We start from the raw sequence: 14790 nt of genomic DNA, 5'->3' as shown, positions 1-14790 counted from the left end.
ACCGGCACACAACTAAGCGTTATTTAAATCTCAACAAAGCTAGTTGCTGGGCCATCGGTATTCACACCAACCAGCGCACAACTGAGCGTTGTCTTCTTTAAAACGTTTTTGTGAACTAAAACTTTTTTTCTACCACCTACAAGGCCATTTATAGCTGGATTGAACAGCACGTAATAGTGGTTTTTTATGCGAAAAAAAAAAAAAACAACCAGGGGGGATGTATAAGAATAAGCTTTAGAAATTTTATAACCTACTTTTATTATAGGAATAAAGCAAAAAAAGGGTACAAAGTGGCTCTCGAGGGAAGATCCGGGGGGCTCGATGTAATTTAAATCGAAATGATTGACCGGATTCTCTAGGTTACGACTAGACTTCAACCAGATTCTCCAGGTTGTGTAGAGTAGTACTGCTCTCGGTATTTCACCAAGCTGGCCTGATCATTGAATGCATTGACCGGGTTCTCCAGGTTATATGTCAGAAGTCTAGCTACTGCTCTAGGTATACACCCAAGCTGGCCTGACCATTGAACGAAATTTTTTTGGGACTGAGCTGCTCGTAAAGGAGACCAGGGGCTGATGTAACGGGAGATCTTGTCTCCTTATTATTGCCACTATGGTAAGAGACCACAAGACGCACATAGGTTCTTAGAATTAGTCTGCATTATCTCGTGGCACGGGGACGAAAAGATTTTTTATATGCTTTTCGTCTTCCTTTACATGTGCCGCGTTAGTGTCGGGTTGATGCTTACTCGCTAAAGAATATTGTATGGTCATAATACTGGTCCCATTTGCTGGTATTTGCTTATCGAAATTAGGTTGTACTACAGTTCACGTTATTTTTCGGTTTGGTGTCTCTGGGTATTGTTAGTGTTAAGGGAAAGAAAGTGGTAGAAGTGTAGCATGCTGTTATCAAGTCTCATTGTATAAAAGCTGGCCAATGTATGAATCAAAATTCTGGCTCAAGCGTCGGCGTATTTATAAATGGTAAAGACACAGAAAAAGGAAAGGATAGAGAATAATTATTAAGTTTCATGAGGTGATGTAAATAAGTCTGTCAACGAAAAAAGAGGAAAGAAGATGGAGACTAGTTTTTGGGTCTTTGTCTTAGTCGGTCTCTCCTTATACATGTGTCATAAAGCATTGGCTCCTGTACAATGTGTATGTGTGATTGTATGTTGTTTAGGTTGATACGAAAACGCGGCCTTATGAGGAGAAAAAAAAGGGAGGAAAGGGGAAAAAAGATAAGTCAAGCTCAGCCTTGACGTAACAGTGGAACTAAAGCCATGTAGTATACTCTAGGATCAGTAAGTATGAGTGGTCTGATTAAAAAACTCCACTGAGTCCCACACTACCGCTATTTCTGCGATATGCTTTAATGCCTTTCCTCTTCTTCCACAAACCAACTTCTACTCCTCCTTCTACTACGACAACTACTACGACAACTACTACGACAACGACTACTACAACTACTATTACTAGTACTTCTACTGTTACTACTACTACTACTAGTACTCCTACTGTTACTATCACACAACAGCTACCATTACTACAACTACTACTACTACTACAACAAATACTGCTACTCGTATTACTACTTGCCCTCTAGGGGCTGCAAGTCCTTGCCACTAGTGAGGGTGCCTGGCTAAGAATGAGGTAGGCTCTAAAGAAATAGGTGATCATTTATCTGAATGTGTGAGGGACTGGATTTCCCCGAAAACAAAAGGAAAAACAAAAAAGGTTGAATTAAAAAAAATGAATGAGAGTATAAAATGTGTATGCGTGCAGGGACTAGAGCTTGAAGAGAGCTGTCTGGATTCTCGAAAACCAGCCAACTTGGAGAGCTGGTATGGGCTGACCCCTCGTCCAAGCCACTAAGAATACTACTACAACTTCTACTATTAATGCTACTATTAACTTACATAAGGGCTTTGAGGCACCAGAATGTACTGGAATATCTTAGTAAGATACTAAATAGCTATTTTCAGGATCGTGTATTCCGGTACGACACGAAGGATGGACCAAGAAAGAGGCGCCTTACGTCGGGAGTTGCACTGGGCTCTGCCCTTGGCCCTGACTTATGGCAGCTGGTCGACAATAAACTTTTGCACCTTGAAATGTCTCGAGGGGTTAAGCTAACAAGTTTTGCTGATGACATAGCACTGCACGTCACAGCGAGATCCCGAGAGAAGGTTGAGCGCAAAGTTTGATAGGCGATCACGATAGTGTCGGGGTGGCTGCGGGATCATGGTTTTAAACTTTGCATGACTCGAAAGGACTGGCACCTTAAGCGAATGGTGGCGAGTTATCTCGTTTATGCTCCGAGACGCAATAGTCTCCCTGGTGGCTCCACCGTAAAGTAATGCTAACGCGGTTTCGGGGTGGATCAAAAGCCACGCGGCGTGAGCAGGGTCTTAGTGGATAAATATAGTCTAATATAAAGAATATACCAAGTCCTACACTACCGCTGTCCCTCTGGTGTGCCTCAATGCATTTCCCCTCCCTCCACAAAAAAAAAAAAAAAAAAATAAATAAATAAAAAAAACTACTACTACTACTACTACTACTTCTACTACCACTACTATTACTACTTCTGCTACTACAACTACTACTACTACTTCTAATACTTCTGCTACTACTAGTACTACTAGCTAACCCAGGTGGGGTTCTTGCTCATTTCTTCATACCAGGCGCTTCCCCAGGTGGCAGATAGGGGCATCCTCATAAGATATGTGGTGACGATGGGCACCTAGGGGTGGCTTAGACTTTTTACTCAACGCCAGGGCAGTCTCTGTGGGTGGGATTGAGGAAGAGTGGTGACTCCTGGCTGGCCCGAGCGAGAAGCGGTTCTCTCTCGTAACAGAGAGGGCCGCTGCCCTGGTTTTGAGCTTTCCCAAATATTTATTTTTAAAAAAAAGGGAAGTGCTAGCCTTCACTGATCAGAATGGCATTAAAAAAAAACCAACATGAAGAATTTAATGCAAAACCTGTACCCTAGGTGGTAACCTTTCTAAGGGAATCCACCGGCAGTTTCGATCCGGTGAAAGCCCACGTGACTGTCGCAGGCCCCATGAATTCTAGGAGTGGCCACAAAGACGTATCACGTGGCCAACAGGGACTGCTAAATGTTTCATGGCCCCTTCCTCATGGACAAAAAACGAAGAGCAAGCCTGTTGAGCATAGGTACCATCGACACTGAGAACAGAAACGTGTTACTATTTAGCCACCGAAACCAGGAGAAGCTTGCCTCTTCAGTAGAAAGTGGTGCTTAGCTCAGAGGAAGGCGACAGCAAGTAGCTGATAAAGTCTTATTAGCAACGAAAGATATTACGGAGACGCTACAACTATTCAACGAAAATTACGGCAACACAGTAAACGCTGTTAAGAATAGGCTCAAAGCCACGCTTAAACACCATTAAGACCCAAAGGTGTCAAGGAAAGGCTTTTTTTATAAAGAAAAAGTGTTTGCAAACTTCTTGAAATCGTTATTTAAGTTATTTAAGTCTCTGCAATAGAGGGAACAAAGGCGAGATTATCGCGACAACAACAGTAGTAGTAAAAATAGCCAAGGAGCAGACCTTTGCAAAGGTTTTAAAGGCGATAAGGGCGAACCTTGACCCTGAAAAGGCTAATGTAGCAGTTCAAACTGTTGTCACAACAAAGAAAAAAAAAACTACTTATTAAGGCAAAAGGTGTGAAGAATGCTATTGCTTTCTCACAGCAAATTAAAAAGTCAAGAGCCGGACAGGGACTATAAAAATGAGCAACAAAAAAGTGACACTAGAGGTCCGAGATCTAAATGCTATTGCAAAGAAAGACGAGGTCAAAAAGGTTTCAGCTAGGACATTTGGACTTAAGAGTTGGGAGCCAAAAGTAGCTCTTCTAGGACCAAATGCCAGAGGACAATGGCTAGCGTTGATAATGGTGGACAAAACAACTGCCAGACGTGCAGAACAGTAAGGCAGGCTACGAGTTAGGTTCACTAGCTGCTGAATCCAATGAAGGATTAAAGTAAAGAGATGTTATAGATGCTTTAGATATGGACACGTCTTAGTCAAATGTAACGAAGAAAACAGATCGAAGCTTTGCTTCTGCTGTAGAAGCTCAAATTACTCGAAGAAAAAGTGTCCAGCCTCAGCACAGTGCTTTCTTTGCCCAACAATGGACAACAAGCACGAAGCAAGTAGTGGAAGCTGCCCTTCATTTAGGAGAGCCCTAGAGAAGGCCAGAAGTAAGGCTCAAGCGGTCATTTAGGTCAGTAGCCTTACATAAAGCGCACGACAGGGTGCTGGTCCTCAGAGACCCCAAGTCCATTTCAGGACTATAGAGCAGCTGCTCCTCTAGCAAATGGTGGCAAGTTAGCTCGTTAATACTGTAAGACGTGAAGATCTTCCTGATGGCTCAACCCCGAAGTCATGCTAACGTCGTTCTGGGGTGAAACTTATACCACAAGGCATAAAAAATTTTAGTGGGTATGGGTGGTGTGATAAAAAAATTCACTGAGTCCCATACAACCGCTGCTTCTGCCAAGTGCCTCAATGAAGTTCCTCTCCCTCCACAAAAAAAACCTCTTCTACTTCTACTACTACTACTTTTTTTTTTTTTTTTTTTTTTGTGGAGGGAGGGGAAATGCATTGAGCCACACCGCACGGACAGCGGTAGTGTCGGACTCGGTAGATTCTTTTTATTGGACCACCCATAATCACTAAACCCCCCCCCCATGCCACTTGGCTTTTGATCTACCCTGGAACCGCGTTAGCATTACATCAGGATGAAGCCGCCAGGGATACCATCGCGTCTCACAGCATTAACGAGAAAGCTCACCACCATTTGCTAGAGGTGCTGATGCTCTCGAGTCCTAAAAAAAACTCGGGGTCCCTGAGAACCAGTACCTTGTCTAGCGCTTTATAGTAGGCTTCCTACTTGGCCAGCACCACAATAAGCCTAATGCTTTCCCTTGCTAATAGGTAAAAAGTACCTAGCGTAGCGTGGGTCCACATAAGCTTGTCTTTTAACTCAAGGCCTTTTTGCCTTATTTTGATCCTGCTTGGGCTTTATCCCTGGCCTCCTTTAGGGCTCTTCTAAATAGAGGGCAGCCTCTGCTGCCTGCTTCGTGATTGTTTTCCATTGTTGGGCCAAGGAAGCACCATGCTGGGCCTGGACACTCTTTTTTCTAGTAGTTTGAACTTCCACACCAGAAGCAAAGCTTTGATCTGTTTTCTTCTCTACAGTTGCCTGAGATGTGTCCATATCTAAGGCATTTGTAACATCTTGTTACTTCAATTCTTCTTCATATTCGGCAGCTTACGAAGCCAACTCGTAACCTGCCTTCCTCTTCTACTTGTCTGGCAGTTGCTTCGTCCGCCTTCATTAAAACCAGCCTCTGTCCTCTGGCATTTGGCTTTAAAAGAGCTACTTATGGCTCCTGGCTCGTAAGTCCAAAAGTTCTAGCGAAAGACTTTTTGATCTCATCTTCCTCTACAATGGCATCCAGGTCTCGGACCTCTAAAGTCACCTTTCTGTTGCTCATTTTGACAGTACCTTATCCGGCTACCGACTTTTGAATTTTCTGTGAGAATGCAGTAGCATTTTCTACACCTTTGGCCATAATAAGTATGATTCCTTTTTTTATAGTGACAACACTTTGGGCTGCCACGTTAGCCTTATCAGGGTTAAAGTTCACCTTCATCGTCTTTGGCAACGTTGCAAAGGTCTGTCCTTCAGCCATCTTCACTACTACTGTTGTTGTGGCGTCCACTTTTTTCTTCTGGCTTGTTTTGTTATTTAGAAGAATTGCTCCTTGTTTTCCACTACCTGTTTCCTTTTTCTTTGGAGACATTGTCTGCTAGCGTTTCTCAGGGCTGTCCGATGGGCTCTTGCTTCTTTTACTTCGTTCTATTTTTTTTAGAGCAGTATTCAGGGTTTTTTTCTGTACATGCCGTCGAAAATTATCTCGCCTTTAGTCTCTACTGCAGAGATTCAAATGACGACTTCTAAGTTTTTGCATACACGTCTTCTTCATGACGAAAGCCTTTTTCTAGCACCTCTGCCTCTTTAAGGTGTTCAAGCGCAGCTTTTAGCCTATTTTTAACAGCGTTCGCTGTGTTGCCGTTTCTATCGTTAATTAATTGTAGCGTCTCTGTCGTATGTTTCGTTGCTGATTGGATTTTATCAGCCAATTGCTGTCGCTTATCTCTAAGCTTAGCACCATCTTATTCTAGAGAGGCAAGCTTTTCCTGGGTCTGGTGGCTAAATACCGACACGTTGCTGTCCTCGGTCTTGTTAGTGCCTATACTCGACAGGCTTCCTCTTCGTCCTTTGTCTGTAAGAAAAGGCCATGGAACATTTAACAGTCCATGTTGGCCATGAGATAAGTCTTTGTGGCCCCTTTCAGAATCCGTGAGGCCTGTGACAGTTACCCGGGCTTATACCGGATCGGAACTGCCGGCGGATTCCCTCAGATAGGTTTCTACCTGGGGTTCTAGTTTTGCATCGACGTTTTTCATTTTGGCATCTTTTTTTGTGTCGTACTGACCCGCGAAGGCTAGTACTACCTTTTTTTTGTAGAAATAAGTGTTTGGAAAGGGCTAAAACCAGGGCAGCAACCCTCTTTGTTACCAGAAATAACTGCTACTTGCTCAGGCCGGCCGAGAGTCACCACTCTTCCTCAGTCCCCCCCTTCGAAGACTGCCCTGGCGTTGAGTAATAAGTGTAAGAATGGTGTTTGTGTGTAATGTATGTATACGTTGGTACACAACGGTCATCCCAGCGAGATGAATGGCAGGTGTACAGTCCCATGACTGCGCAGACAATCCAACAAAACGGGCTGGCGTAAGGCAATAAGGTGCCGCCATATAGCCTCCTCAGTGGTAGTAAGCCTGCATTAGTCGGCCCACCACGTCTTTTTTGTTTATGAGGCGTACAGCCATATCAGATGTGGTTACCCAGACTTACCTGCACCTCATCATCCGGCTTTACCCACCGCGGTGGTGAGGCGCGCGAGAACGTGCAGGCACCAGGACGGCAGCTGCGGGTGGTGGCGGCTCAATGTTCAAGCCTGCCGCAAGGAGAGAAGCTGGATCTGGTTGGTGGCGAGGCGCACGAGAGCGCACTGATGCCAGGACGGCAGCTGTGGGTGGCGGCGGCTCAATATCTGAGTCTGCCGCAAGGATCGGGAAAGGAGCCGGTCGGCGGTGAGGTGCACGAGAACGCGCAGGCACCAGAATGGCAGCTGTGAGTGGCGGTGGCTTAATGTCTGAGCCTTCTGATGCTCCATCATCCCTTTAGCGCTTCGCTGGGCTGGCAGATGGTTCACCCTGATGCCTTTTCATTTTTTTTACTTACTGTTAACCTTCTTTGCGCAAAGAAAGAAAATGCAACGAATCCTGTCCACAGCGCCAAATGTTGCCAACAATAAGGCTCACGCCAAAGGAAAAAACAGTGAGTAAGTCGTAAACAGCAAACGTTTATTTTTAATTCTATACAATTACAAAGTGAACTGGAAGCCAGGCTCTCTTTTCTTTTGTATTTAAAAAACGGAAAACAGAGAAAAGACAGTTTTAAACAAAATATCACGGTTGCATGTCAACCTTGCTTTTAAGCATACAAGCGCACTGCTGGCTATCGTCCGTGGCTAAAAAAAATCTAGCTTTCTCACCCCAACTTCCATCCCTTGTACGAATCTTATGTTCGATAATAGGTTGACCACAGCAACTCTACCGCCCACTTCAGCAGCTAAGTCGAAATACCGACAAAGGATTGCATAAAAGTAAGAAAGAAAAAGAGAGTCTGCCTTAATACAATTAATTATTCGCAACAACAACAGTAGTAGTGAAGTTGGCCGAAGGGCAGACCTTTGCAATGGTGCTGAAGACAATGTAGGTGAACTTTGACCCTGACAAGGCTAATGTGGCAGTCCTACGTGTTGTCACTACAAAATAAGGAGATATACTTACTTAGGCCAAAGGTGTAGAGAATACTACTGCATTCTCACAGCAAATTAAAAAGTTGGTAGCTGGACAGGGTACTGTCAAAATGAGCAACAGAAAAGTGACATTAGAAGTCCGAGACCTGGATGACATTGTCGAGGAAGCTGAGGTCAAAGAGGCTTTTGCTAGGACTTTTTAACTTAAGAGCCAGAAGCCAGAAGTAGATCTCTTAAAGTTTAATGTCAGAGAACAGAGGCTGGCGTTGATAAAAGTGGACGAAGCAACTGCCAGACAAGTAGAAGAGGAAGGCAGGTTACGAGTTGTCTTCGTAAGCTACCGAATACGAAAAAAAATTAAAGTAACAAGATGTTACAAATGCTTGGGATGTATACACATCTAAGTCAACTGTAGAGAAGAAGAAAACAGATTGAAACTTTGCTTCTTGTGTGGAAGCTCGAACCACTGGGAAAAATAATGTCCAGGCCCAGCACGGTGCTTTCTTTGCCCAATGACGGACAAGAAGCACGAAACAGGCAGTGAGAGCTGCCTTTTGTTTAAAAATGCGCTAAAAAAGGCCAGGGTTGAGGTTCAAGCAGGACGAAAACAAGGCAAAATCGCCTTGAGTTGAAAGGCAGGCTAATGGGGACCCATGCTGCGCTGGGTACTTTTTACGTATCAGCAAGGGAGAGCATCAAGCTTATAGTGGTGATTGCTAGGTTAGAGACCTACTATGGAGTGCTAGAAAGGGTGCTGGTTCTTATGGACCCCGAGTCTTTTTCAGGACTCAAGAGCATCACTACCTCTAGCAATTGGTGGCGAGTTAGCTCGTTAATGCTATGAGACGTGATGGTCCCCCTGGTGGCTCCACCCTGAAGTAATGCTAACGCGGTTCTGGGGTGGATCAAAAGCCACGCGGCATGTGGGGGGTTTTAGTGGGTATGGGTGGTCTAGTGAAAAATTCCACTGAGTCTAACACTACTGCTGTGCCTGCAGTGTGCCTAAATGCGTTTCTCCTCCCTCTACAAAAAAAAAAAAAAAAAAAAAACTTCTTCTACATCTACTAACGTAATAAATGAGAATATTCTAGCTTAATTTTTATGAAGTTATTAACATACACTAAATAACAGTAAGAACAACACAAAAGTAATGTATCTAACTCTATCTGCATAGCAGTTTTTTTTTTATACGTTTTTATAAAACAAAATAAATTTACATGATATAAAATACCAAAATAGTCTTTTTATCCGTGTTAATTTTGTCTTCAATAAGAAGTCAAGTAGTCTAATATTTTTTAAATAAAAGACATAATGTCGCGTACGACGCTTTAATTTTATTCTTTAGCTTTTTTTTATAGAGTTATGTATTTTTTATTAAATCATACAATCTTTAATTATGGAAACTATTTTCTAAGTGTGTTCGAAAGTATAGTATTTTAGACAATAGGAAAAAAAAAATAAACAGAACAATTTACTATATTTTATTTAATAACCTTGTCACTTTTATTTTAGCAAGAACGTGAAAACGTAAACAGCTGTTCTTGTACACTTTTTTTTTTGACGGATGAATTAAAAAATTTAACGATCTCACCTTTCAAGTTATCAACGTAACATGAACAAGTAACTGCATGAACATAAGTCAATTAAAACAATCGCGATACATCTTTTAGTACTTAACACACTTGTTACTAATTGAGTAGTGTCAAATAATTCAGTTACTTACAGGAAACTTAAAAACCTTGTCATATTTTTTCAAGCTTTAAATTTTAATTGGTTTTAGTACGTCTAATGGCTCACTATTCATCTTATGTGAAAAATATTATGTTCATAAAGCAGATGGAAATTAGGATTTACTTATTAAAAAAAAAATGTAAGCTTACTATTCGTTGTTTTTTTGTAATTTTTCGATTTGAATTAAATAAATAATTGTATTTTATCGTTAAATAAAATTATAAAAGAAAAATACTGGAATCACCAACTAAAAACAATAATAGCTTTGAATTTTTTGATTATAAATAGTGAGATGCGGTGCTTATTATTTACATGACCATCCTTCAAGAAATAAATCTTTCTTCGTAGGGGCCACTAAAATTGATTAGAATTTTCAAAAATTATTTATCATCAGCCATTCTGAATGGACGTCAACAAAGTACATTTTTTTTCCATGAAAACAAAGTGGAACTGGCACGCAGCACTCTTGCAGTTACTCTGGGCACAATGAAAAACAAATTTTTTTCGTCATTTGGGCCCGAACTAGTTTATAACCCAAGGGCAAACTAATCTACTCAATTAATAGTCTTATGTAAAAAAGAACTGCAGCATTTGTTTTTTTGTGGTAAGTAACTTGCATTTAGAAGTAAGAATAAAGTCGTTAGTAATAAAAATTTCAAAAAGGCTTACAATAGAATTGGTTAATTTTTGTTTTGTAGAACATTTTCTTGATTTTGTATGTTATGGTAACATAACTATTTTACAATTTCTATGAGTTTTTTACCCATTCTGACCTCTAGCCCTAGTTCTTTTACTTAATATACTAGGTTACTTATTCCTTTAACATGTATTTCTATGAAACTAAAGAATTGGCTTATTCATATTTTGTATTTTTAGCAAGTAATAACTGGCTCACTATTTTTATTCTTTTAACAACTTTTTTTTTTTTTTTTTAATTTATTAAATGCAGAAAGTGGAAGAAGGGCCACTTTGACCGGGTTTTGAGCCAGGATCTTTTTTGCTGCCAGAAAAGTGCTGGAAATTTCCTTTGCTTGCTTGCTTGTTATGGAGAATGTCACTATTGAACTTTTACATCCAACTATTTTAGGGTCAAGAGTATCACATTGGTTTTGCTGAGGTTTAGATACATTGTCTGCTATTTCGTCATTACTCTCACATTATTTAATAATAATTTTTTCCGTAAAAAAAAAATTACAAATATTAGGAGTTTACAGCATTTTTTCCTTAATATAAGTTTATATTACTTCTGAATTGTTAATAAACATTACACATTAGTGGCATTGTTAAAAATTATAAGACAATCTTAAAAAAAATAATCAGGAGCTACCATTTATTGTTAAGTTCAGAGGGGTTGGACTTTGAATGAATGTCAATTTTTTTTTAGGTATCGTTAAAAACTGGGTTGGGCATGACAAATACACAAGTAACTCATTAAGGATGATACTAACAAGATTTGTTGATATAACAACTCCTCCATCATCAAACTTACTACGGTATTTTTCATCGATAGCCACCTGCCGAAAAGAAAGAACAAAATTAAGTATTTTAGCCAATGTAAGTATTATCATATTCGAAAAAGATTTTTTTTAATTTAAAAACATATAAAACTGTTTTGATTAAAAGCATGAATTGTTCTTGAAGGGCCACTGTTACATTAACATTAATATTGCTAGGGTCACTTGTCCTTTAAATGTTACTTACATCGATTAGCCTCTGATCTATAACATAAGTTCTTAGGCAATTGCTTTAAAGACTTAATCTCTCACTATTATATGAAGGCACAATGTTTGATTGTGTGTTCGCAAAAATCTCAAAATCTACTTAACCAATTAATTAGTAGAAACTTATTTATGCTACTTATCAAAACTTACTACAAAATATCTCTAAAAGAGGGGTCTATTTTTTAACTTTTGACCGCTAAAGGGCGAGTAGTTATGTTTCTAAGGTTACTTGACAATGACGGAGCCACTTTCACTGTCTCTTTTATGGAGTTACTTTATTCAGTAGAAGTTTATCGTACGCTTTAGTTACAAGTGACACGCACATCAGCATATAGTCGATGTTGAGTAATGTCACGTTCTAAGAAATCGAGTAATTCATAAAATTTTAATCATTTTTTAACGTATATGGTGGAGAAAAAAGTATTTAGTATAACCGTAGAACTTGAAATTTTTTTTTGTTTTCTCAGCTTCATCTTTATTAAAACTGAAGAAATTTTTTTTTTTTTTTTTGAACTCGTAGGGTAAAAATATATAAAATACAGAGTTGTATCCAGTTATTTCACCTCCAAATTTTTTCTCATTTTTTAAAGTCCTAACTGAAATTTTTTGGCATTAAAACTTCTCTTGATTTTTAACGATCTTATTATTTCTCTGTAAACTTGCTGTTGCTTATTAAACATTAATTTGTATTGCTAAAGTATAATGTTTTTTTCTGTTTAGTTAGCGATTGCTTGCAATTCATCTTTAAATTTTGATTTTTGCATTATAATGCCAAAATCAAGATTGTCTTGCAAGACAACTGCTGCACGAGTCAACCCGTGTTATGGATAAATACAAGCTTAGTCGATCATGGCATGTTCGTCTACCAGCAATTTTCTTGGTTATTTATTTTAATGGTACATAGTTTTATAAGCAGATCGTTAAGCGGCAGATTTTGACAGTTACAAAATGTACTATAAGTAGAACTTTACAACCAGAAATTGTTTTATGGCCATTCGGCGTAATAGTAAATTATTACATTAAACTCAAATAAATAATTCAACAATCAATGCAAAGAACTAAGCAGACGATAATTGATTCCTTATTGAAATGTTAGATCGTTACATTAAAAGATGCATCCAGTAATATATCGTTTTCGTGACAAAGCTTAGTAAATATCAATTATTTAACACGTTAATTAACTAACGGCTAATTGTTCTTTTTGTAGATCATCTTATAAGCCAGTTATTTCATAAGAAGATCACTTAAGCAACTTAAAAAATGTAAGCAAGTCGTTTACGAACGTATCCTTTAACGAACCTACTTCATTAAGAGTTTTTCAATAGGCAAATGGTTTTTTAAAGAGACAAAAGCTTTGTGATATTGTTTTAACAGCAATTTGTAATGAAAATGAGCTACTTAATCGACAAATTATTTATTGAATCTTATTTAACTAGTAGATGCTTCGACAAAGAGAATCTTACAAAAAGGAAACACATAATTAAGAATTTAATAATTATAACTAAATGTATGGTTATTTCAAAAAAATTTTGTACAAAACTTACGGCTAATATATTTTAATTAAAAACCTTACATGATATTGCAAAAAGTAATTTACTTAAAAGCCAGACAACAATATTATAATAATTATTTGTTTTAATCAATACAACAAATTCCAAGATTCTCTACAAAAGTTTCTTAAAAAGTACAAAATTAGGTATTTGTGACATGGCCTCTTCTTTAATTAATACTTAATTTTTTTGATTTTTATCATAGAAATTCGTTATAATTGTGGTTTTAGGTACAGTCAGATGATTGGTACCTCTACACAACTTAATTTGTTATAATTTTTAGGGACACATTAAATTAGGCCTATGTTATTTACAACTTGAAATAATGGTAATAAGTAACCAGATAGTTATTCTTACAGCATTACATGTTTGCATGTTGATGAAGTTTAATGTGTTCTTGATCAAAAAAGCGTCTACTCCGTTTTAAGGCCATTCAATCGTTTTTAAGAAGATTTATTTACTCGCTGGAAAAAATTAATGTTGTATTGTAAACTTGCTAGAAGAATATACGAATTTTTTAAATATTTCTGATTATCCGAGCTTTCCAGAATAAAACTCTCGAAAGTGCATGATTTAACATTGTTCTTATAGATGAGAGCAAGTATTCAGCCTGTGTTCCCCAAATTTTGAGGCTAGAGGTTTATTCATGATGAGAAAAGAAGTTCAAATGGATAGCTTTACTTCTACGGAAGACTGTCGTATCAAAAAATGTGCATCTTATTAAGCATTTGAAAGAAATATATATGAACAAAATAGTAAACAGATCTTATGCTGAGTGTATAAGAGAGAACTGAGCATTGTCTGCTATTAGCTGGCCTTTTTACACTGAGTGTCTTTACAAAGTTGCTTGTAAAATTTGTTAAACTGAAAATAATGATGTAAAACTTAGCCCAGCCTTTCTTAAAACTTCAAACTATAATGCTGTGTAAAAAAAAGTTTACTTTTTTAACATTGATAACACACTTTGGTCGACGAAAGTTGAGTCTCTTCTTACCTTTTGTAGGTTATTTTTATCATGAGAACAACATGTTTTTAAGCTTTCTCACTCGAACTATCGGAAATAAGCAGGTTCAAATTATGTACCATAATTTATTTATGATATTTAATGGCTCAACTTTTGAGCACTGACAAGTTCTACACAGTTAAATTAACTGTGATGCAGTAGGCGGACGTTTTCATGCATGGTAAGTACAGCTCACTTTAACACGGTGTTTTATGGGAGCATCCGCACACCTACTAACCCGCCAAGGAAAAACGACTGAACCTTCGTAAGAAAGTAAGGATTCCACTGTCTCATATAGCAGTAGACAAGCTAGAACAAGAGAAAAACCATAAAAAATTCTTAGTAATTTTTGTTTCTGTATCGACTAGAGCTGTTTCACTAAAGATAGTACATAGTTATTCGGCTAAAGCATTTTTTTAACCATAATCACAGCGTTTTATTACTTTTTATTTCATAAAGAGCACAATTTAGGCTTTAGCACTTACTGCAAAACTAACTTTGTAGAAGCCTTTTCCATTTGCAAAAAACTCCTAGAAAGTTTTGTTCATATAATAAACTTTACAATCTTCTATAGAAACTAGAGTCACAGTTGAGTTTCAGATTAGCTACATTTAAATTTAAGTGATTATTAAGCAAACCAGTGTTTATGTTTGCAGTATTCTCTACCTCATCATGTAAGGAGATAACTACCATGAATTGGAGCTAAATTTTTTACTATTAGACCCTTTAATCTTAACACTTTTATAAACTATAGTTTATTCAGTTGTTTTATAAAATGAACATGGTTTTTATTCTATAAAAGGGTACTCTCTATCTCTCTCTCTCTCTTTCTCTCTAAGGTTTGTAGCAGACACACACAAAAATT

The 14790-nt window shown here is 38.2% G+C and overlaps 1 protein-coding gene across 1 annotated transcript in view; it reads left to right on the top strand.

Annotated features, from left to right (window-relative positions):
- The window catches only part of Nos (Nitric oxide synthase), a 2633257-nt gene that overhangs the window by 2031897 nt on the left and 586570 nt on the right, over nt 1-14790 (top strand). Inside the window, exon 19 of the mRNA XM_089593752.1 lies at nt 11036-11205. Coding sequence (XP_089449878.1) covers nt 11036-11205 — 170 coding nt within the window. The remainder of the gene's footprint in view (nt 1-11035; nt 11206-14790) is intronic.

Source organism: Copidosoma floridanum, unplaced genomic scaffold, assembly GCF_036245765.1.
Source record: "Copidosoma floridanum isolate Cflo_tuat_1 unplaced genomic scaffold, Cflo_Japanese_pri ptg000020l, whole genome shotgun sequence".
NCBI lineage: Eukaryota > Metazoa > Arthropoda > Insecta > Hymenoptera > Encyrtidae > Copidosoma > Copidosoma floridanum.
Note: the sequence above shows the minus strand (reverse complement) of the source record. Positions and strands in the feature narration are given on the sequence as shown.